At 37.8% G+C, this 24,142-nt stretch overlaps 1 protein-coding gene across 1 annotated transcript in view; it reads right to left on the bottom strand.

Annotated features, from left to right (window-relative positions):
- The window catches only part of CenB1A (Centaurin beta 1A), an 806,494-nt gene that overhangs the window by 606,682 nt on the left and 175,670 nt on the right, over nucleotides 1–24,142 (bottom strand). Inside the window, exon 8 of the mRNA XM_090384002.1 lies at nucleotides 12,273–12,317. Within this exon, the coding sequence (XP_090240128.1) occupies nucleotides 12,273–12,317 (45 nt within the window). The remainder of the gene's footprint in view (nucleotides 1–12,272; nucleotides 12,318–24,142) is intronic.

Below are 24,142 nucleotides of genomic sequence, written 5' to 3'. Positions count from 1 at the left end.
TAGTTTGGTGTGATGTCAGCACTGGGGAAGCAAAAATGAGGGTAGGAGTTTGTTATAGGCCTAATGACTCTGATGAGTACAATGAACAATTATACAGAGAAATAGAATGGGCCAGTAAATCACAGTGTCTTATAATGGAGGATTTTAAATTCCCAGATATTGACTGGAATTTCTGGGTTGGTCACTCGTACAATAGCAAGGCTTTTGTGGCTTTATTGGATGATTGTTTTCTACAGCAGCATATTAGAGAGGCAAACAGATGGAGTAACACTCTCGATTTGATTATCAGCAGTGATTATTCATGCATTAAGAATTTACAGATAAAGGAACCACTGGGCAGCAGCAATCGCAGTGTACTGATGTGGGATTTACTTAAAGATGTAACTACCACCAGGGGAAGGGTTTTTGCTTTTGTAAAGGTGACTACAGTGGTCTCAGAGATTTTTTACATTCTGTCCCACTGTATAGAATGAAAAAAATCCCTGACAGCAAATTCTAAATGGAAGCATTTGAGTAAGTAATCTTGGAAGCTACTAGGCTTTTTGTTCCAACTAAGAAATATTGTTCTAGGTTTAGGCCCAAATAGATGTCAGATGAACTAATGAGACTTGTGGCAGAGAAGAAAAATGCATGGAATACATATAAATTATCAGGTGACAGAATACTATAGTAGATATACACTACTCTGTAATCAGGTCACGAAGGTGGTTAGGCAAACAAAGGTAGATTATGAAAAATCTTTTGCACAGGATGCAAAGAAAAACAGCAAAGATTTCTTTACTTATATACAGAGGTGTATTGCTAAAAAAAATAGTACAGGAACACTCATCGTAAAAAAATGTACTGGAATGCTCGTTCTCCCGAAGACTATATGATAACGCCACATCGACTGTACAGTAACTGAATCAGACTTCAGACTCATGGTTCATAGAACAACAAGTTCTAGAGTTAAGCTCATGACGAATCATAATGCAGCATTCAATTCACATGCATCACAGTATATCTCATTCGTTGGATCTCTTTATCTAACACATTGTACTTTAGTAAGAAACATTCAAGTTTCATTGAAAAATTTATATTTTTGTTTTTAAATAAATTTTTAAAGAAATCTATTAATCTTAAAGATTACTATTAAGAGAGAGAGAGAGAGAGAGAGAGAGAGAGAGAGAGAGAGAGAGAGAGAGAGAGAGAGAATATTTTATTGCACCACCTTCAATTGTGACAGTTACATGATTGGATCGTGTTGCAATGTCCCTTCACAGCCAAAAGGCCAGGGGTTAAAACTTATAGAGATGATAACAAGCAGATATACTACAGAAATAAATAAATTGCCATTAAGTGATATAGGACATAAAACAAATTAAATGAAATAACATCAAGTGACAAAAGGCATTAATAAGACGATACAATGACTCCCATAATGGCATTAGGTCACATAAAAATATTAAGATGACATAAAAATTGCATTAAATGAAATTACATTAAATAAATACTGGTGTAACGTAACATTTAGAGTAAATTAAAAAAATGAATCTTGAAAGGAGCCACACAACGCTGGCTCCTTTCCCGGCATGCTCAGTAATTAATCGGAGCATCAAAATGGCGAATGCAGGGCATGTTGGCTTGGATGCAACGAAGAAAAGGCTTTTCATTTTGCAGACTGTTGGGACAGTCGTTGACTATTCCTTACTGGAGGGAAACTGGGGTGAATTTGCATGTCACTAGATTGCTTCGAGGATACCCTCTGTCTAGGCTGAGTGATTGGAGGGCATGGGATGTGTGGGATCCAGAATCCTCTTCCTATAGTATCAGTCAACAGCAAATTTCTCTAAGTCAGCATGGATGCCCTGGATTCTTCCAAGCATCTGATAGGGTAGGAAGCGATCTGATAAGTGGAGGTGTGAGCGAAGAAGGCAAATTGTTGGAGTGGCTCAGAGCTGGGCAGGTGGAAACCTCCAGCCACAGAGATCCCAGAAGGAAATGTGATGAGATCGGTCAGCATCTTTATCATGATTACGGGTAATGAAGTCAATCAAATATTCAAATTGGGTAATGAAGTCAATCCATCTCTGGGGGTCAAGTTGCTCTGGGAAACTAGTATTTTCTTCTGTGTATGGTGTCTTTCCCGCTGATAACAACCGTTCAAAATAGCTCTTGATGGACTAGGATTTTTGGCAGTTGAAAATGGCTCGTGCTGTTGAAAAGGCTATCCTATGATTAATTTTGCCAGATTGCTTCCATTGCTTATGGAGTTGCTGTTTTAACTGAAAGCTGCAGTTTAGCTGTGTGTTCCACCATGCTCTAGAGTGCGGAGTGATTGCGACTGTCTTTGTGGCTGCGTATTGAGCTAGCGTGATAATCCATTTAGTTAACAGGTCAGCCGCTAGTAGAGTATCACATGACTCAAGAACATACCATGGGATGAGAGATGCTGCTGTAATGCATTTGGAAACATCGAGATATTTGGGACTGTAAACTGTTTTCTATGTCACCTGTTGTTTTGCATTAAAAATTGGGATTGGTGGTTCTAGTTGTATTAGGATTGGGTCGTCGTCGTCATCATCATCATCATCCATTTTCAATCAATTGCAGGATGAAGGCCTCTCCAGCAACTTTCCAGTTCCTTCTGTTTTGAGCACTGGCCATCCATTTACTACACACAAACTCATGAATTTCATCTATCCATCTCCCTTTGTCTTCCAGGTTTTCTTCTAGCTCCTCTTGGACACCATTCTGTTATTTTCTTAGTCCATCTGTCATCATGTCTTCGAGCTATGTGTCCTGCCCAAGACCATATTAGTTCTTTAGTTTTGATAAGAATGTCCTTTACTTGAGTTTGCTGCCTAATCCATGTGTTTCTCTTCTTATCTAACAGTCTGATTCCCAACATAATTCGTTCCATTCTTCGCTGTGTAGTTCTCAGCTTCCCTTCCATTCTTTTGGTGAGTGCCAAAGTTTCACTTCCATAAGTCATGGTGGGGAGTATACATTGGTTCATTATTCTACATTTCAGACAAATTGGGATATTGCTCTTCAGTATGTGATTATATTTCTTAAATGCTATCAATCCAAAATTTATTCTTCTCTTGACTTCCAGCCATTTATCATTATTACAGCTAATAACTTGTCCCAGATAAGTATATGACTCCACCTTTTCAATTACTGCTCCTTCAATCATTATTTCCCTTTCTGTGGCATACTTGTTCATCATTACTTTTGTTTTAGCCATATTCATCTTTAGTCCAAAATCCTTACTTGTGCATAAGTGATTATACTTGTGCTTAACTGATTAAGATTTTCCTCTAATTCTTTGGGATCGTGGCTTATGACCACAATATCATCTGCAAATCGTAAATGGTTTAGGTACTGTCCGTTCACACTGACTCCTTTCTGCGACCAGTCTAATCTTCTGAAAGCTTCCTCAAGGGAAGCAGTAAACAGCTTCGGAGATATTGTGTCTCCTTGTCGAACTCCTTTCTCCATTTTAAATTTCCTACTGTCTTTGTCTAGTCTAATAAAGGAGGTAGCACTCTCATATATTTTCTTCAAAATCATAATATATGGGGTATCTATGCCTTGTCTTTCCAGTGCCCGAAACATTGCCTTATGCTGTATGGAGTCAATGCCTTTTCATAATCCACAACTGCCAGGCATAATGGTGTTTTATATTCATTTGATTTCTCCATTAGCTGTGATATTACTTGAAGGTGATCCATAGTTGATAATCCTGTCCTAAAGCCAGCTTGCTCTTTCGGTTGATTCTCATCAAGTATTCTTTCTAATCTGTTAGTAATGACCCTTGTGAACAACTTGTAGATGTGGAATAGCAAGCTAATTGGTCTATAATTTCCAATTTCTGATTTATCTCCTTTCTTATGCAGCAGCAAAACCATGATTGCATTATTCCACTGCTTAGGCGTCATACCTTTTCTAATGCACTTTGTGAAGAGCCTTGCCAGTTTTTGTGTTATGTCTCTTCCTCCCAATTTTAACAACTCTACAGTAACTTCATCTTCCCCCGGGGCTTTCTGATTCTTCATTTTCTTCAATGCATGTTCTACCTCAACAGGAAGAATATCGGGTATGTTGTATGTGTTGCTACTTTGCAATCCATCTTCCCCACTGCTGGCATCATTCCCCTGCTCCTTGTATAATTCTCTATAGTAGTCTTCTGCTATTATGCCTTCTCTGCTGTTTATAAGTACACCATCGCTATTCTTCAGTTTCGGTATCATTTGTCTTTCTGTATTACTGCTCATGGCTGCTGATTTAAATCCTTTGTTTTCCCTTATTTTTGTTCTACTTTTCTTGTGTTAAATCTTCTTATGTCCTCTCTGAGTCTCTTTCTAATGGCTTTGCATAACTCAGTATACTCAATTTTCTCACTGTCAGTGTTTTTCTTGCTTTTCATTTGTCGTCTTCGATTCATCATGACAAGTGTTTCTTGACTAATTTTTTCTTCTTTGGATTTCTTCTTTGGATTTCTTTTTCCCTATAGGTTTCTTGGGCTTTATCACTTTCAGAAAGTTGTAATATTTCTCGTCGATATCTTGGTCCTGAGCAGTCTGCAGAAGCTCAAACTTGTTCTTAAGTTCCAGTACATACTGCTTTTTCTCCTCTTCTGTTATCTCAAAGACCTTTGTATTATTTACTCGAGTCAGTTTTTTCCTTTCCTTTCCTTTCCCACATCTACATCAAGTGTACCTCTTACGATTCTGTGATCACTTCCAACATTTACCTTATTCAGGACAGTAACATCATTCACAATATATCTTCTGTTAGTGAGGATGAAGTCGATTTCATTAGTATTTAATCCATTTGGACTCTTCCATGTCCACTTTCTGTTCACCCTTTTCTTGAAAAAAGTGTTCATTACTGACAGTCCTTGAGATTCTGCAAATTCCACAAGTCTTTCACCTCTTTCATTTCTTTCACCAATTCCAAAATTTCGTATAGTTCCCCTTTCTGCGCTGTTTTGTCTTTTTCCAAACTTAGCATTGAAGTCCCCCATAATAATAGTGCAGTGGGTTTTCTGCTCATCTAGAAGACTCTCAATTTCGGTGTGCATTTCTTCAACCTCTTCATGATCATGGCTCGATGTTGGTGCATAAATCATTATAATCTTTAGCTTGTACCTCTTAGAAATCTTGAGTATTAGTCTTGACACCCTTGGTGATGTACTTTTGAATTCTAAAATGTTGTTCTTAAAATATTTATGGACCAGAAACCCAACTCCAACTTCACTCCTTTCACTGTTTCCATTGGTGTACAGCAGATTTCTGCTTGATAAACTTATAAGTGATTCATTTCTTGTTCTTGTTTCAGCCAAACCGATGATATTCCAATTCACATTTTCTAATTCCTTTCCCAGCTCTAGGATTGGGTCATAGTCTGAGTTAAAATAACCATCTTGAGGAGTATCAAGTGAACATGGTATTGATGTGAGGATCAGGTAAGTTGGTCTGTTCCCCTTGTGGGGTCCTCATAGGCTTGATAAACTTATAAGTGATTCATTTCTTGTTCTTGTTTCAGTTATAGTTAGGCCAGCAATGCTTAGCTGTGATAGGAGCAATCTTTTCACATGATCCAGACATGGAGGGGTGTTGAAGTCTCCACAGACAATTTTCATTGGTGAGGTGTGGAGGTGGTGAAGGATCTAGCTGGTCACTTCTTGCATTGTTTCCTGTGTAGGATTGGGTGGTATGTGGATGACAACGACTTCAATTTAAGCAGTGCATAAAGTGCTTTGTAATCATCTGAATTGCTGGAGATGCTGTTCTCAAGGGTGAGGATGGCTTGATTGTAGAGCAGTTACGTTCCCCTTCCCCGTCTTTTATTCCTGGATGTGAGCACAGCACCATAAACACTGGGGCTCGTAACTGCAATGTAATCCTCAGCAGGTTCCAGCCAGGTCTCAGCGAGGCACAGCATATCAAATTCTTTAGATAGCAAAATTTTGTCAATGGTTTCATGTTTATTCCTTAAACTGTGGACATTCTGGTAAAGTAGTTTGACCACAGGGGTCAAGGGGACTTTCCTAATTGTCCCCCCACTAGTCATCTGGTTGTTTTGAGGCCATGCTGTTGCCCTAGATATGATTCTGGTTTTGATAGGCATCTCAATTGGTGGATTAGATTTTGAGTTTGTCAGTCATGAGGATTTACATGGAGGTGACTCGGATAGCATGGAAACAGGTGAGCACATACTGCGGCGTCCACTTTTGCGGTGAAATGATTGCTACTGCAGCTATAGGTGAGTTGGCTGCGTTTCCTTCTGGGAGCCTGTGCATTTCCTAGTTTGTCATTATGGCATGTTGCTCTTCTATAAAAGGGACGTATGATGGCTCCATATTGCCATATGGATGGACGTTTGACATAGTGATATAGTTCAGAGTCACATTCGAGCTTGAAGGAGGCATAGTTCTGGTGCTTAGCTTGGAGCTGTTCGACTGCAACATCAAGCTGCCACTCATTTCTCAAAACTGCAGTAATGTCACCGGTTGTGGTCTGTGGATACAGTCTTGAGATGTATAAGCTGCTTTTAGACTTTTCCATAGTGCTTGGAGCTGAGAGGTGCTGGAAGTTCCTATAGAATAGAAGTAGCTTGCTCTTGGTCTGAAGAGGAGATATGTTTTGACTGATTATTTGCCATAGAATTCATTCGAGTTGTTGAGTGTGTCGCCATGATCTGGGCCCAGGTTATAGGCTGTAACTGTAAGGGTGTTCTGTCGATTAGCGCAGTGAGGGTGTTGTCACAATTCTTAGACTGGGGGGCCTGTGGGTTGGGCAGGTGGTATCCTCAGTTTGGGATCATCTATGGATGAGTTGTGGCCAAGCTGCAATTGTGTGGCATTCTTCTGAGCTGTATGGATATGCTTCGTGCTAGGTGTTTTGTTCAGCTTCGACTGACTAGGGTTAGTCTAGGTTTCGGTGCAGTCTTCTTTTCCGTGCAGTTGACAATCTGTATGACTGGAAGGGTTCGAAGAAGAGCCATGAATGTTACTCAGGTGTACAGGTTTACATTGTGACCCCTCACTAGGTATCCCATTGAGAAACAAGGTATAAGACTTTCATGGGGTGCTCTTGCTCACTTGAGGGGGGGGGAGCCGTTATCAGACCACACAATTCCTTCAATTTCGTTTCACTAATTTGCATTATAGATGGTTGAAGGATGTCGAGTATCACCTGTAATTGGGCTGGTCTCTGGGCGTCCTGGATTTCCGGTAGCTGAGGATGTCTGTCACTCCTGGCAGGGTGCGTGTCTTGGGCCGTATCGGTTTGGATCTCGACACACCTCTGACTGGGAATCGGGTCTGTAGACGTTTTTGCTGTTGCATCCTTCATATCTCCTGATCTTGTCATCTATGCAATTTTGCCATTAGAGCTATCCATTTGAAATGGCTGATGCGAGTCACCTTTTGTACCGGCAGTTTTATCTTGCATATTTAGCGAATGATTATGTGGAGGTTTGCTCAGCGTAGCTGGGGTGCCTGTGATGGGGGTGCGGGCTGGGTCAGGTGATGCGTCTACTAGCACATGTACTGCATTCCCACAATGACTGCATGCATGTGCAGCCCGGGAGGCATTAGTCAGCTTTGTGACTTTTACTTTGCTACATTTTTCACAAAGGGCCATTGCATAGCACTGTGTGTACGACTTTCTGGAAGCAGCTCTGGCATGTTTGTCTAGCCTGAGTGGGTGGCATCCTGGTATTTTCTTAAAATTATTTTCACGGTGAAACAAAACAGTTGTAGATATTCAGGGAGATGTAACAATTGAATAAAAGCTTATCTTAGTCAGAGACACTCAGTATGGGTTTAAACAAGGATCGTGACTTAGTTTCAATTGACATCCAGGGTGAAGATAGCTTAACTCTGGAAATACCAGAGGCATTGAACACCTGCTCGTCCTGACTGTGCTAGTCCTATGAGTGCTATATCTAGGATTAGTGGGTGCAACTGACCTTGGTTGTCGGCTGTTGTCTTCTTTGTACTTGAATATTAAATTTAAAATGTAAATACATCATTTTCTAATGTTCTTGGTGCAAAGAAAAGGTCTTCGTCCTATATAGCTTGTGATGGGAATATAATGATATCACACATTCAATATTATTACTATTTCTTCTGCAAGAATTACTAATAAATCATGAAGCACCATATCATGCGACCAGCGCATGATATGGTGTATATTATTATATCAATATATATTTTTAGTAAAAATGGGTAAAATAGATATTTCTCCCTTACCTTTGATTATGCCATTGTTTCATAATATTAGGTGTATAAATTTAACGATTTTCTATTATGACATTTAGAAAAAAGTACCGGAACGTTGTTCCGGTCCGAATACAGAACTGCTTATAAACACTATAAAAGGAATGGGATGAGCCAGATTGGTCCAACTGATATGAATGGTCTGACTGTACCTGATCATTCTCAAATAGCTGCCAAAATAAATGAGTATTTTGCATTTACATTCGTACATGAGGAGTTATTCAAGGAGAGGACCAGATGTTTATCAAACTCTAACAGGGAGTTAAATGTTCTTGTAATAACTGAGAGCAAAGTGGAGGAGAAATTTTTGAAATTAAACATAAGAAAGGGACCTGGGGTGGATGAGATCACTCCAGTAATATTAAAGGATGTGGCAAAGAAAGTAAGCAAACCCTTAGCCATAACTATAAGAGCATCCTTGGACTCAGAGATAGTCACTACGTACTGGAGATGTGCAAATGTATCTCCAATTCACAAGGGGGGGATGAAAGGGTGACACGAGTAATTACAGACCTGTTAGTTTGACTTCTGTTTCAGATAAAATAATGGAGTCACTGGTTAAAGAAGCATTGCAGGGTCATCCAGAAAAAACTTCAGTAATAATTCAGACACAGCATAGGTTTGTAAAGGGGAAGTCTTGTCTGACCAATCTGATTGGATACTATGACATGGTCACAGAGGAGCTGGATGCAAAAAATAATTTTGATATCACATACTTGGATTTCAGGAAAGCTTTTGATAATGTTGCACATGGAAGACTATTGTACAAATTGGAGCAGTCTGTCATTAAGGGCAAGTTGCTAAAATGGATAAAAGGATGGTCGAGTGGTAATCAATGGACACAGCTCTTCGCAGACTAATGTTATCAGTGGTGTTCCCTCCAGGTTCAGTGTTGAGCCCATTGTTTTGTATATTTACAAATGATATTGATGAAGGTATATCAGAAAAGCTTTTGTATATCAGCTTTGTATTTTGAAGGTATATCAGGAAAGCTTAATGTCAAAGTTTGTAAATGACACAAAGGTTTGCAGGGTGGTTAATAACAGTAATAACAGTATGCTCCTGCAATAGGATTTGGAAAAGTTGGGCAGATGAGCTGAGAAGTGGCAACTGAAGTTTAACATTGACAAATGCAAAGTACTGCATATGGGAAGCAGTAACCCTGGAGTAACATACCAACTGAGTGGTGTTACACTCAGGATAGTGGAGAATGAAAGACCTGGGGATACATGCTTACTTGCATTTATCATCAATACATTGATGATAAATGCAAATTGATGAAGTTTTCTGAGCAGTGCAGACAGGCTGCCAGAGTGGGTCATGGGATTGTCAATGATATACAGGAATTTTGCGAGCAGGGATAAGGAGGTGATTATTCCCTTGTATAAGGCAATGTTCAGGCTACACCTTGAGTACTGTGTACAGGTCTGGAAGCCTCATTTTTGGAAGTATGCGGAGTTGCTAGAACAAGTACACAGAAGTTCAACAAGACTGGTGAGTACAGTCTTATGAAGAAAGGCTTAAGTTCTGCAAATTACAGCATCTGGAGACTAGGCACCTGCAAGGCGATCTGATTGAGGTGTATAAGACCTTGAATGGATTGATCAGGCTTAATGCTGATAGGATTTTTCCTCTTGCTCAGATTACAAACCTGGGGGGGGGGGCATAAACTGAAATTGAAGAAAGACAGTTGTTGAATAGATGTAAGGAAATTTTCCTTTAGCCAGCGGGTAGTTGATTGCTGGAACAAACTGCCATCTGTCATTGTGGAAGATGACAGCTTATATAAATTCAAGGCAGAACTAAATTAACATTTGGAATGAATGGATGGGTGAAATGGGAAGGGTTTTTATTTTTTTTTTGGCTGATGCTGTATAAGCTTGCTTTCTTGCATTGTATGCCTCTACTAATGCTAATGCTAAGATAGCCACAAAGGAACTGAATGGAAAGAATAATTTGGATATAACTTAGTCAGATTTTAAAAAGGTTTCTAATGGTCCCAAATGAATATCTTGTACACCAACTGGAAAAGTGAGAATAAACTGAGAATAAATAACAATAGTCTTTTCTTTTACCTCAACACTGAAAGCTGAAAAGGGCCTTAGAGTTGTAATAGAACTTGATATGAAGTTCCCTCAATAGTATACTAAGGCTGTAAAGACAATATCAGCGATACACAGGAAGTGAGTGAAGTGATTGATTCAATTGGTGACCTAATTGAAGTGTTTAAACCCTGAGTTGATTGCACAGAGTTCAACCCTCACACAATTTCATTTCCATTTGAACTCATCAGCCATTGTATCCCCTCATTCAGAACTTCAAAAACTCAAATTCTCAGATAAACCGTTGAACAAATATTGCTCAATAATTACCTGAGAATTTGATTCAAGAAAAATATGGGATCAAGGAATCAAGTATGAAACATGTGACTATGCCTGATTATTAGAAGGCAGTATTTTGAGTTGTGACTAAAAATATGGCAGAAAAGACAGTATCTATTACAAAGTAGTTTCATTTAACTCTTTTTTTTTCTTTCTTTTTTTAAAATTGATGTGTATACAGTTTTTACTAAAAAAAATAAAAATTGGAAGCTTTGGTTTACTGCATAATGAGAAATCTTCCCATATTTCAAACATAGCTAGTATATGCCACATCATTCATTTGTTTTCTTTTTTGTCACAGTTATTTTTAAGTTGTGTGCAAAGATAAATTTACATTTAAGTGGTGAACTGAATTAACCGAAGGTGATGAATCTGATTCGTGAAATCATATTAAATAATATTTATGTTGATCATTAAATGTATTCAAACTTATATAAAAAAAAAAATGCATGCTATCTTATGAGGAACTTTTTTTTTTTTTTTTAAATCAATACTGTTATAACCAGGGCTCTGCAAACACAAACACAACAAATGCGGTCCCTATTAACTAAAAAATCCATCTTGGCAAATGGTATTTTATAGATCAGTCTAGTGGTAGCAATGCTGAACTGCCAGTTCCTTGTTTTACAATTGCCATGGTCTGCATCTTTCAAGGATTAGCATGACTTTCAACAAAGGGTTCTATATGGTGGTCTCTTAATACAGTCGCTAAACTATCAAAAGAATTATTTTGTGAAACAAATTTGATTGATTGCAGAATGTTACAAAGAATAACAACCCAATCAATGATATCCCTGTGTACTGCCAGTTCAGTGGAAGTGGACTGCTGATATGGGTTACATTAGTATTCACCATCAGGAATAGGACTCTCACTACACACAAGTGTAGAGATGAAATTCTCCAACCCATGGTCCTTCCCTATGATGGTACTCTAGGCAAAGAGTTTGTTCAGATGGATGACAATACTCAACCTCATAGGGAACAGCTGGTCAACAATACATTGGAAGGTGAGGTTATCAATCCATATGGACTGGAGTGCCTCCTACTCCCCTGAACTGAATCCCATTATACACAGCTGGAATGCCCTAGGAAGGTATATTCCAGCTCTTGTCATTATATAATCAGCTGGAAACAGCATTCCCATAAGAGTAACGAATGATTCCACAACAATTCATCAATACCATGATGAATTGTTATCAGCGCACTGCATGGGCAAAATATTTCTGACAATTTCTGTAAGGGGACATATACCATACTAAGGTGTATTATAAGGTGCAAGGACATATACCATACTAAGGTGTATTATAAGGTGTAAGGACATATTACTAAGGTGTATTATCCAAGCACATGCTGTTCATAATGGTGACAAAAATGTTACTACAAGTTTACAGTACTTTGTTTCTTGCATGTCATATTCCAATAAATCTGTAATTACTGTTCAGAGTTGTTTGAACATTTTCAACATACAGTCTAAATGACCTTCAACTCTATCAAAGGGTACATCATATTTAAATACAATGAGATTGCCTGTTTTGGTTTTGTGTGTGTGTACACACCCCTCTTTATTATAAATACTTCCCATAAAGAATAATTAGAAAAACATATATTTAGCAACTTACTGTATCAAGCACTTCAAATCTTTTCTTTGATTGTAATGAACTAAGCTTAAAAATGAAAAAGAAAGAAGTTATGAAACAACCTCCCATTATTCCATAAATCCAATAAAATATTAAAAAATGTAAATAAACCAAAAACAATAATTGTAATTATCATGGTCTTAAAAATTATTTCTACTATGAAGTATAAAATTTTCAAAGCAAACAATTTAAACCTCAGACTATCCTAATCCACCATCTTGGAATATTTCATTCTACATACCTCTTATAAACGATTCTTAAAAATTGCAATAATACAAAAATGATATATTGACGGGGTAAACAACTTACATTCGTGAAGGCTTAAAAAATTTTTAAAATGAAAAGGTCTGTGTTTTCTTTTGCAAAAACAAAGACTGAAATCCTTTGATACTGCTTCACAAACAATGTGTATGGTGAGACAACTTATCTGTGATATTTCACACTGAATGTGAAATAAATCGGTGAATATGTTATATAATAATTTGATACAAAATAACACTAGGTAAAAGTTAAAACCCCAATGCATTTTTGGTGTAATGAACATATGTAATGAACACTTCACAGCTCTTAGTATGGGAAATAAATTACAAAATACATATTAAATTGAAACAATTTCTTTATTTTTTTCTTATCACACAACTGCACTTCAGTAAACCTCCACAGAGGCACCTTTGGTAGCAGGTAAATTGTCAACTGCAGTCGATTTCATTCCAATGTTCTGAAGAATCGCCTGGTCACTGCCTGTTTAATCTGGCACAGTCAGTCCTCATATAACACGTGTTTACACTACACAAATTCGATCATACACGATTTATAAATAGGGGAACGATAGCTTATATAACACAAACCGAATTCGCTTATGCACGATTCGCCTTTGTGTTTACAAGAAATGGCAGTCAAATGCAGAATCACCCCAACCGAACGCAACACGATAGGAATCAAGAGAAGGTTCTGCAAATGTATTTATGTTTTTTATATCAGTGAAGGGGAAACACATTTCGCCATAATAACGTAAAAACCAACAATTCCAGCAATCGGTATAATCACAAATGCAATTAGATGGAGTTTACTACCAGTGTATAATGGATTCCACTAGCAGAAACGCAACTGGAAATTGTTTTTATTGTTTTATGGTAGTAACCCCTAGAAATATGCTTTAGTAAAATGTTAGGTGTTAATCTCTGCCTTTACGGTGTTGTTTATTCAGTTGCTACACCCGCACAGCTTTGTTTATGTGTATCAAGCGTGCCTCCTCATTTTGTAATTGTGCTTTATTCCCTAAAAATGAGTAAAATACTTAAAAGGTGTGAAAAGAAAGCGTCCTGGTGAAGACACTGCAGATTCAGAGAGAAAAAGAAAAACAATATCGATAAACAGAGGTGGACTGGGTCAAAAATTCTTACCCGGGAAAATTATAGTGGCCTCATAATATGGTTTATGGGCAAAATCACACCAGCCTCCGGCCCACCGGGGTTTCCCCGATAAGGCCAGTTCACCTCTGTCAATAGAGAAAAAATATGAAATTGTGAAATGCTTTGAGCGAAATGAAAGACCATGTGATATTGCATGTGCTACATGCCTAAATAAGGTGATGCCAAGAATTACAAAGAATGCAGAGAAAATAAAAACAACTTTCATAGCAGGAACAACTCAAAGTGTAAATAAAATCCATTAGATTAAGACATAAAGAATTGGAAGAGATGGAAAGCCTGTCATCTGTTTGGATAGAAAATCAAAAAAAAAAAAAACAAGTTTGCTTACGATAGAAGTAAAAGCATTAGCAATATTTTATTATGTAATAGTCATAATAAAATACTTACGTATTTTATTACGATTATTTATTGTGTTTGGTAATATTTTGGTTACAAATGTGTGTTCAACCTCGGGTGGTCGGCACCTAACCCTATTTTTCCCATAGGGCCTGTTGTTTATATTGCACGATTTCACATTGCACGAGGGTTTCTAGGAACACAACTATCGTGCTATACGAGGACTGACTGTATTTTAATTATGTGATATTGTTAACCTTTTTTGCATATACCTTGTTCTTTACATAGCCTCATACAAAGAAATCCATAAATGTGATATCTGGGGAACGAGGAGACTACAGAATGGGACTACCCTGGTCTTGAATGTGTGTGATTTTCTAAATTTTTTTATTGAAGAAATCACACATATGCAAGCTCCAGTGTGTTAGTGCCCCATCTTGCTGATAGAATGCATGTGCCTGCATATCTTATAGCTGAGGTGTGGCATACAATTCAAACATATCTAGGTAATTTGTAGAGTTCACGATGTTTTTGTGGAAGAAAAATGGTCCAATCACCTGGCTAAATGACAGTGCACATTACTGAAGGGTGCTAATAAATTCATTGAGTTGCTTCATTAAGTGCAGAAAACTGTCCTATTACAATAAAATTTTAATTGGCCTTCATAATTAAGTGAATAATTTATAGATGCCCTGTATATATATCTCTCTAGGATATACATTCACTCCTTTGCAATCCTGAATATCCAACGATTGCATCATGGCATTCACTGGTCAACTCACATTTTCTTCAGTTATATTAACCCCTTCTCGGAACATTTTTTTCCAGAAAATGTGCCATAACAGATCAACTTTTTTTATTTTACAGATTAAAAGTATACATCATGCAAATACTCACTGTATAGTTTTTTATTAATTTTTTTCATATAAAATACATGGGAGTAATTAACTCATTTGGGCTATCCCGAGTTATCTCGGGATACCAAAAAAAAAAAGTGTTCAAATTATACAGATTTTTTTAATAAATTAGTGCTTGAGCTAAAAGAAAGGCACAGAAAAAGACTTCATTACTCATTATATAAATAAACTAAAATAATCAAGTGGGACTCACAAGCAGTAACCTCCCACCACAAGCAATAATCGCGAACTAACTACATTCTGACCAACGGCCGCCACAAGTGGACAGGCGAGGTAAGTGTCGCTTACAGGCGGCAGTTCAAGAGTGCACTGAAATATTTTTCGATATTGTTTTTCTGAATTATTTTCGTGGGTTCAGTATTCTACATTTAGGACGGCAAATTATATTTTGCTTACTGGTGGCACAAGAACGCACGCTACTGTTCTGACATTGCTGTACAATATAAGTAAAACAAAAGCCAGTTGTTTGCTGACAGGCATAAGAAAATCCTGAGAAATCTCGGGATTTACCTGGTTAATGCAAAATTAGCCAGATAAATGCCAGAGAAAATACATTTCAGTCCTAAATTTGGAGGTATTATTGTTTGCTTTGGGTATTATTGATTCCCGAGATAGTTCATGTAGTTCCAAATAACTTTTAAAACTAAAAACGAGATATCTCAGGATAATCCATGAAGGGATTTAAGGTGTTTCAAAATTGTAGAGAGCAAATGTGGGAGCATATTCTTGCTTAGTGTAAGGAAAAAATTCATATATGCAAGTCTTAAAAGTCTTTATTTTTGAGATGTAATCATAAATTAATCATTAATCATTACAAAACCATGCAAAATGGAAAAACATTTTTTGCAACTGAAGTTTAACATCGACAAAAGCAGGATTCTTCATAAGGGTAGCAGTGACCCCCAGATTAATGTACTAACCGTGTAGTACTACACTCAGGATAGCAGAGAATGAAAAAATCTGGGGATAACTGTGCAGTCAAATATGGAATTCTCTGAGCAATTCAGATGGCCTGTATAACATTAACCCATGATAGTCATGATAGTCCACGGGTTTTGTAAAATATATTCAAGAATTTTGCCAGTAGGTACAAGTTGATTATCCCGTTGTATAACACAATGGTTACACCCTACCATAAGCATACTGCATACAGTCTGAAAGCCTCATTTCCAGAAGGATGTGGATCTGTTGGAAGAGGAACAGAGAAGAACAAGATTAGTGAGGTGAACAAAAGTGTTCTCTTAACAGAAAAGGTTTTGTTCTACAAATTGTGGCATCTGGAGAACAGTCACCTACAAGAAATGTGATGAGGTGTTTAAGGCTGTCAATGGCTGCCTCCTGCTCACAATATGCACACAAAGGGACATGAATTCAAATTGAGGAAGGATAGTTATGGGACAGACAGGAAGAAATTTTTCTTTAACCAGCAGGTGGTTGGTTGTTGGAACAAGCTTTCAGCTTTATAAAACAGGGTAAATAAATGTTTAGTTTGTACATGAATTTATTCAAATTCATGGAAGAAATAAACAAACTGTTAAAGGGGATGGTTAGATGATATGGGGAGTCCTTTTTTTTTTTTTTGGCTCAAGCTGTATAAGTTTGCTTTCTTGCATCATTTACCACTACAGTAAACCCCCGCTATTCACGGTCGCTGATTTAATATAAAATGAATCCTAAAAAAATGTGAATTTTAAAGTGCCGTGAACATTTACTGCCATAAAAAAACATGGGCGTGGCTAAAATTATCTTTCCCAGTCAAAACAGCGCTCAGTCGGTGGGGGGGAGAGGGGTGAAAAAATCGCGAGTGTGGATGTTTCTCGCTAATCCTTGTTCAGTATGTGTTATGCACTTGTCATAGAAGGTTTCATCGTTTGCTTTTAATTTATATGCTTATAATTTGAATAAATTTATCAATTTATAAATTGATATGCTTACAAAAGTGATAAATCTACCATTTTGCAGTGTAAAATAGACTTTTTTTCGAGTGTGTTAATGGAAGAAAGTGACTTTATTGTGGACAAGTTCTTTCTAACCTGTACAAAATATGGCTACGAATAACAAGGGAAATGTGAAAATATCAAAGAAGGTGATGACATTAGCGAATAAAATTGACTTACTAGACAAAATTTCTAATGGTGAAAGTGTCTCCTTAGTGGCAAAACATTATAAAATCAATGAGTCAACGGTACGATCAATCAAAAAATCGGAAGAAAAAATCCACCTTAGTGTCCGTGAAAACGCACTAATTGCGTCAAAAATTTTCTCTGTAACTCGTGAAGTTAAATTATAAAAAATGGAAAAAGCTTTAAATCTGTGGATAGAAGACTGAACTCAAAATAAAATTCCGTTAAGTTCACTCATCATTCGTGAAAAGGCAAAACTCCTTTATCAACACTTTAGCGAAACTGGTGATAGCACTGGCTGGATAAGTTTTTTAGCTAGCAAAAATGCTGGTTTGAAAGATTTGTTTGAAATTTCTAATAAATATTACATTTAATATTAAATTGTTTCTTATTTTCATTTCGATGCCATATGCTTGCATTTCACTATGTACAAAGGGTACTAGGAAAGTTTTGCAATATGACGCAACAATGAATCACAGGAAGCTACTTGTTGCTGCATGTTGAGACATGTTCATACGTGCATAGTAGCCGCCGCGCCAAGTCGATGGGCTCAGTTATTCATTAGTAGTGAGAGTGTAAAGTGCTTGCGATGGCATCGTGGTCACGAAATGAGATAAGGACAGTTTTGCGGTATAATTTCGTGCGTGGTTTAACCATAGACCAGTGCTTAGAAGAAATGACTCTTGCACTAGATGATGATTGTCCACATCGTACAACGATATTCAGGTGGTATGGAGAATTCCAAAGGGGAAATTTCACTCTGGAGGATTCTGAGAGGCCGGGAAGGCCACGAACGTCAGTTACGGAGGAAAACGTTACTGCTGTGAGGAAAATGCTTGACGAAAACAGGCGAGTGACCTACCAACAGATAGAGGATACTTTGGGCCTAAATGCACCAGCAATTCGTTCGATTCTGCAAGATCATTTGCACGTGAAGAAACTTTGTTCTCTCTGGGTGCCGCATCAACTGACTGAAGAGCAGATGACACGACGTGTGACTTGATGCCGGGAGATGTTAAAAAAGTTTGATAAGGGACAATCTCGGTATGTGAACAACATCGTGACAGGTGACGAGACTTGGCTGTACTATTACGATCTGCCGACCAAGGCTCAAAACAAAGTTTGGGTCTTTGATGATGACGAACACCCGTAATTGTCAGAAAATCCCGATCTGTAAAGAAGAAAATGATAGCTGTATTTTTCAAATCGAGTGGAATTGTGGAACGTGTCGTTTTGGACACGCAGAAGACAGTCACAGCCAAGTGGTATACTGAACAATGCCTGCCTAAAGTCATTGGATCTATGAAGAAGCTGCGGCCAAAGTCAAGAATGGACACCTGGTACCTCCATCACGAAAATGCTCCAGCTCACCGCGCCAAAGCCTGCACCAAATATTTGACCACGACAGGACTGAAACTTCTCGAGCACCCTCCCTACAGTCCAGACCTTGCTCCCTGTGACTTTGCACTGTTCACGCATGTGAAAATGAAGCTAAAAGGGAGGCGGTTTTCCAGTGATGAGGACCTTCTACGGGCTTGGGACAACGAGTGTGCTTTACTCCCTAGTGACACTTGGCAGAACTGGTTTAAAGATTGGTTTCGGAGGATGGAGAGGTGTATTGAATGTAGAGGAAATTACTTTGAAAAAATTAAATAAACAAAGCTGTATTGCAAAACTTTCCTAGTACCCTTTGTACTGTCTATGTACATATCATATTATGAAGGTACATATAATACATACATAGACAAAATTTTAGACTAGTTTTTCTTATATATTTCATACTTTGGAATGGAACCCCTTTATTACTATGGGAGCCATAACTCAGTATTCGCGTTTTCGGTATTCGCGGCATTTCTCAGGAATGTAACCGCTGCGAATAGTGGGGTTTACTGTACTAATATTAAGAGAGTCAACAATCTAGATCAACTTTCCTCCAAGGACACAATTAATACTCCATGTGTACAGTATCAGCAAAACAGTTATCACTGAAGGGATATGGCCAAATCCAAGAGAAGACACAGAATATTCATTCACCTTTGAAATAACTTCAAATAACTCCAGAGGACCAGTTAATCACAAAATTATGGATGAGTGAGACATATGTTGGTCGGTCATACATCTTGAAAAATGCACAAAAGATTTACAATGTGGAAGGACCAACAACTTTGATTCTGCACTTCATGCACTGCAATGTAGTAATAAATGGCTGTTGATTGTTTGTGTTACATTTTTATAGAGCAGTGGCAGCCACAAAATAATAATAAATGGAATTTGATATGTGCCTCTATTTTATCCACAGATTAAGGATACTCCAGTAGGGCATTCGAAGAATATCTTTTATTTATTATTTTTTTTTAACCAGATACTGTGGTCTCAATGTCACTGAGAAAAGCCATTACCTCATTTGACCAACATCGCTACTATTCATTCAACAAGAAAACCTCAGCTCTTAAAATAGGAGCTATCCACATCATCTCCTCTAAAATACCAGTCATTGTCAACTAACCAACCAACCACTAAGGAAATTAATAAATAATCAAAACAGGAGAAGAACTATTCAGATGACCATCCATGGCCAGTTATAGTGAATACATGCAGTCTACATCCTTTTCCCCCACCTCTAACATATTTATACAGATTCTCAGAAAAACAGCCAAGATTCTTAAGTTTGGTATGTTGTCACAGGTTTAGTCCAACTCATGAGAGATAACTTCATTAAGAACACAATACTGACAACCCAGTTATGAGATCTCATATTATGATCACCTTCACAATAAATATGAGATATGAATAAACAATGCATTCATACTACCTGGGTAGTAGAAATAATGGAAGTGCTGTACCCAAGCATAAACAACCTCTTTCGTACTCTTAGGCATTCAGTCAAGAAATATTTTTTGATTAAACCAATCACTTCATCAAACATCTCTAATGTCATGGTGCTAGACTTCATAACTGGGTTGTCACTATTGCAACAACAGAGTACCTGCCCACCCACCGATGAATAAGCCAACAAGCTTCGAAACGGTGCCATCTGGATGGTGATATCTACCGAGAATAAGTAACATTAAACTTCTCCACTGGTGAAGCATTACTTATTCAAAGCAGTGCAATACCTTGGCAACTCATTGTGTAGGTGATCACAAGATGAGATACGAATAAACGATGCAGTCATACTACCTGGGTAGTAGAAATGATGGAAGTGACGGACCCATACATAAACAACCTCTTTCATACATTCAGTCAAGAAATATTTTTTGAGTAGCTGCATTCTTTCTGCAGGAAGAGAAGCTCTTGATATGAGAACATCTTTAGATATTATCATAATTTAAGCACATTAATCTTCATCACATTAAAGGTATTTCTTGTAATGATAATGTCTATTTCCAACAGTTTGTCTAGTTCTTTCTTTTTTTAATTTAATTAGGATACTAATTAAATTAAAAAAAAAAAGGAATTAGACAAACTGTTGAATGGAATGGATAAGTGTGAAATGGGAAGGTATATTTTTTTTGCTGATGCTGTGTAAGCTTGCTTTCTTGCATCATTTGCCACTACTAATATTTATAATAATAGTAACTTTATTATGGATTAACACAACTCTTTGCTCATTTTCAAAAAATCTGTTTTTGTTTTATTAGTATTATTCTCCCATTTTTTGGGGCTGATGAATTCAGCAGAAAATCGTGAAATACAGATTACCAGAGGGATTTGTCTAGTTAATTTTCCTCTGAGGGATTTGTCTGTTAATTATCCTCTGATTGCTGTTCTTTAAAGGATAATGGAAAATCACATCCAAATTAGTAAGGAAGCAATTGTCCATACTAAGTAATTACTTAGAAGAAGTGGACTGCACAAAGCTTTACAAGACTCCTTGGAGGAAGGGGAAGTTGGTTTAAGTACATAAGCCATACAAATGAAAGAGGGAGGGGGTATATTTTAGCTGTGTAGAGTAAGATCATACTTACTGGGTAGTAGTATGATCTTACTTACTCTAGACAGCTAAATGAGATCCAATGTACATTAGGAAGCATGATGAAAATCACTGATATAAATTAACTCACAAGGTGGCCAAAGGCGGAGTTTGGAAGTGTTTGAAAAAATTGGATGGACGATTCTTAGCAAGAGGCAATGTATGAGTGATCAGGCAATTTTTTATTATTATTAACTCCTTGCATCACTTTGTCATTTTAATATTATTCAAAAGTGTCTAATACCTGTTCACATATACCTGTGGAACTAATTCCTCTCGTGCAATTTCCTATGTAAACAAATTCCTTGGTAGAATATTGGCTCTTATGAGAGACAAACACTTCAATATCGGCAGACAAAAAATTATTCACCTGTGAAATTTTCAATTAGCATTAGTAGAGGCATATGATGGAAGAAAGCGAGCTTATACAGCATCGACGAAAAAAAAAAAATCCCATTCCACATATCCATTCACTCGAAACGTTTGTCCAGTAGTCCCTTGAATTTATTTAAGCTTTCAACTTTCACAAGGACAGATGCCAGTTTGTTCCAGCAATCAACTGCCAGCTGGCTAAAGGCAAATTTCTGCACATCTATTCTACAAATGTCTTTCCTCAATTTGAATTTATGTCCCCTCAGGTTCGTAATCGAGCCAGAAAGAGGAAGAATCCCATCAGCACTGAGCTTGCTCAACTCATTGAAAGCATTATATACCTCAATCAGATCACCTTGCAGGTGCCTAGTCTCCAGACACTGCAATTTGAACTTCAGACCTGTATGTAGTACTCAAGGATTGGCCTCTCTTGGTAAGAGCACCCATTTGTTCCTCTTGCTATCTTCTGCCCTTCTCCGTACCAGTTCTAGCAACTCTACATCCTTCCTAAAATCAAGCCTGCAGATCTGTACGCAGTACCCTAGGCGTGGCCTGACCATTGCCTTATACAAACGGATAATCACTTACTTATCCCGACTAGAAAAATTCCTTTATATCATTTACCCTATGACCTGCTCTGGCAGCCTGTCTGCATTGTACAGTCAGATATGAAGAAAACTTCATATCTGACTGTACAATCACCACTTATTCTTATTCATTCTCTATCACATTGAGTGTAGTATTATATGTATATGTTAAGGTTAAACTTCAGTTGCCACTTCAAAGCCCATCTGCCTAACTGTTCTAGATCCTGTTGCAGTGGAATACTGTCATTAACAACCCTACCAACCTTTAAAATGTGCTAACTTCGACATTAAGCTTGATATATCTTCATCAATATCATTGATAAATATACCAAACAACAATGGGCCCAACACGGGACCCTGTGGGACTCCACTAATAGCATTAGTCCACGAAGAGCAGTGTCCGTTGATTACCAATAACTGTCTCACTCAACCAGCCTTTTATCCATTGTGGCAACTTGCCTTTAATGCCACACTGCTCCAATTTGTACTGTAGTTTTCCATGTGCAACAGTATCAAAAGCTTTCCTGAAATCCAAGTATATGAAATCGAAATTAATTTTTGCATCCAGTTCCTTTGTGACCACATCATAGTGTCCAAACTAATTGATCACATAAGACTTCACCTTAACAAACCCATGCAGTACCTCAATTATTACTGCAGTCTTGTCTAGGTGACCACACAATGCTTCTTTAATCAGTGACTCCATTATATTACAAATCTCCAGTCCATGGGGACCCCGCCCCCGAGTCTAAGGATGCTCTCATAATTATGGCTAAGATTGCTCATAACAGCCTTCAATTGCCTAAGCTCCTTTGTGACTTGATTACAAACTACCTTATATCTATCATAGGCTTCTATGATATCTGCAAATTCTTAATGCACGAATAATCACTGTTGATAATCAGTTCAACAGTGCTGCTGTAGGAAAAAATTATCCAATAAATGCACAAATGTCTAATCTACTGTGTGAGTAACCCACCCACAAGTTCCAGTCAATATTTAGGAAGTTAAAATCCCCCATTATAAAACATTTTGATTTATTGGCCCACTCTTTCTCTATACAATTGTTCGTTATATTCATCAGAGTCATTAGGCCTATAACACGCTCCTACCCTCATGTTTTCTTTCTCAGTGTTTATGTTACACCAAACTGACTCATCATTGCACTGTCCATCTATGTCAACTGGATGTACTTCCTTCTATTTTATGTTTCTTAACTAATAGCATAACTCCTCCCTCTCTTCCTGTACTGTCTATCCTTGCTGTACATCTGTACATCTTGTACTCACCATATTCCAATTCTGCCCTGCTTATATCTGTGTGACACCATGTCTCTGATATCTCAACAATATGCACCTTTGATGTCTTGACCAGCACTTCAAATTCCTCAAATTTATTTACTATTCTTCTAGCATTGGTGTATGTACAAGTATACATGCACTTGTTCTTACTCTTAGTTACCTTTATGTATACTTGCATGTACACCAATGCTAGGAGTACAGTTAATAAATTCGATGCCTTTACCAGCAAATTCACAGCAAACATTGCAATGGAGGAACTGGAGAGTTGCACATTTGTGGGTCTGCCGAATCCTATAGCCTTTTGGTGCCGCTACATGGATGACATGTTTGTGATCATTCTCAGCAAGTCAGGAGATCAATTTGTGCATCACCTCAATTCACCATTGAATGGCAATGCTCTTCCTTTCTTGAATTCCCTTGTTCGGTGAGAGGGCACATGTTTAAAGATGTCAGTCTATTGAAAGCCGATGTGTGCTGGCCAATTCACCAACTACTAGTCAGCACATGCTCGCAGCCAAAAATTCTTGGCACCGTGCGAGCCCTACTAATGTGCAGTTGGACCCACTCCAGTTCTGTGGATGAGAGACTCACTCAGATCATTAAGGTGAAAAGCAGATCTGGCAAAATGTGGCTACCCTGCCAGTGCCTTAGATAAGTGTGACCTACAAGCCCGTGACCACGTTACCAACCCTAGGGCCCATGCAGTGATGGCCCCACCCTGACCGCCTTTATCCCCTACTATCAGAACTTGTCATAACAACTTTCTAGGGTCTTACAGGCTCACAGGATAAAGTGCTTGCAGCTTCCAGG

Source organism: Mastigoproctus giganteus, chromosome 10 (assembly GCF_048544385.1).
Source record: "Mastigoproctus giganteus isolate SK-2022 chromosome 10, ASM4854438v1, whole genome shotgun sequence".
Classification (NCBI taxonomy): Eukaryota; Metazoa; Arthropoda; class Arachnida; order Uropygi; family Thelyphonidae; genus Mastigoproctus; species Mastigoproctus giganteus.
The sequence above is the reverse complement of the archived record's forward strand: the minus strand, read 5'-3'. Positions and strand labels throughout refer to the sequence as shown.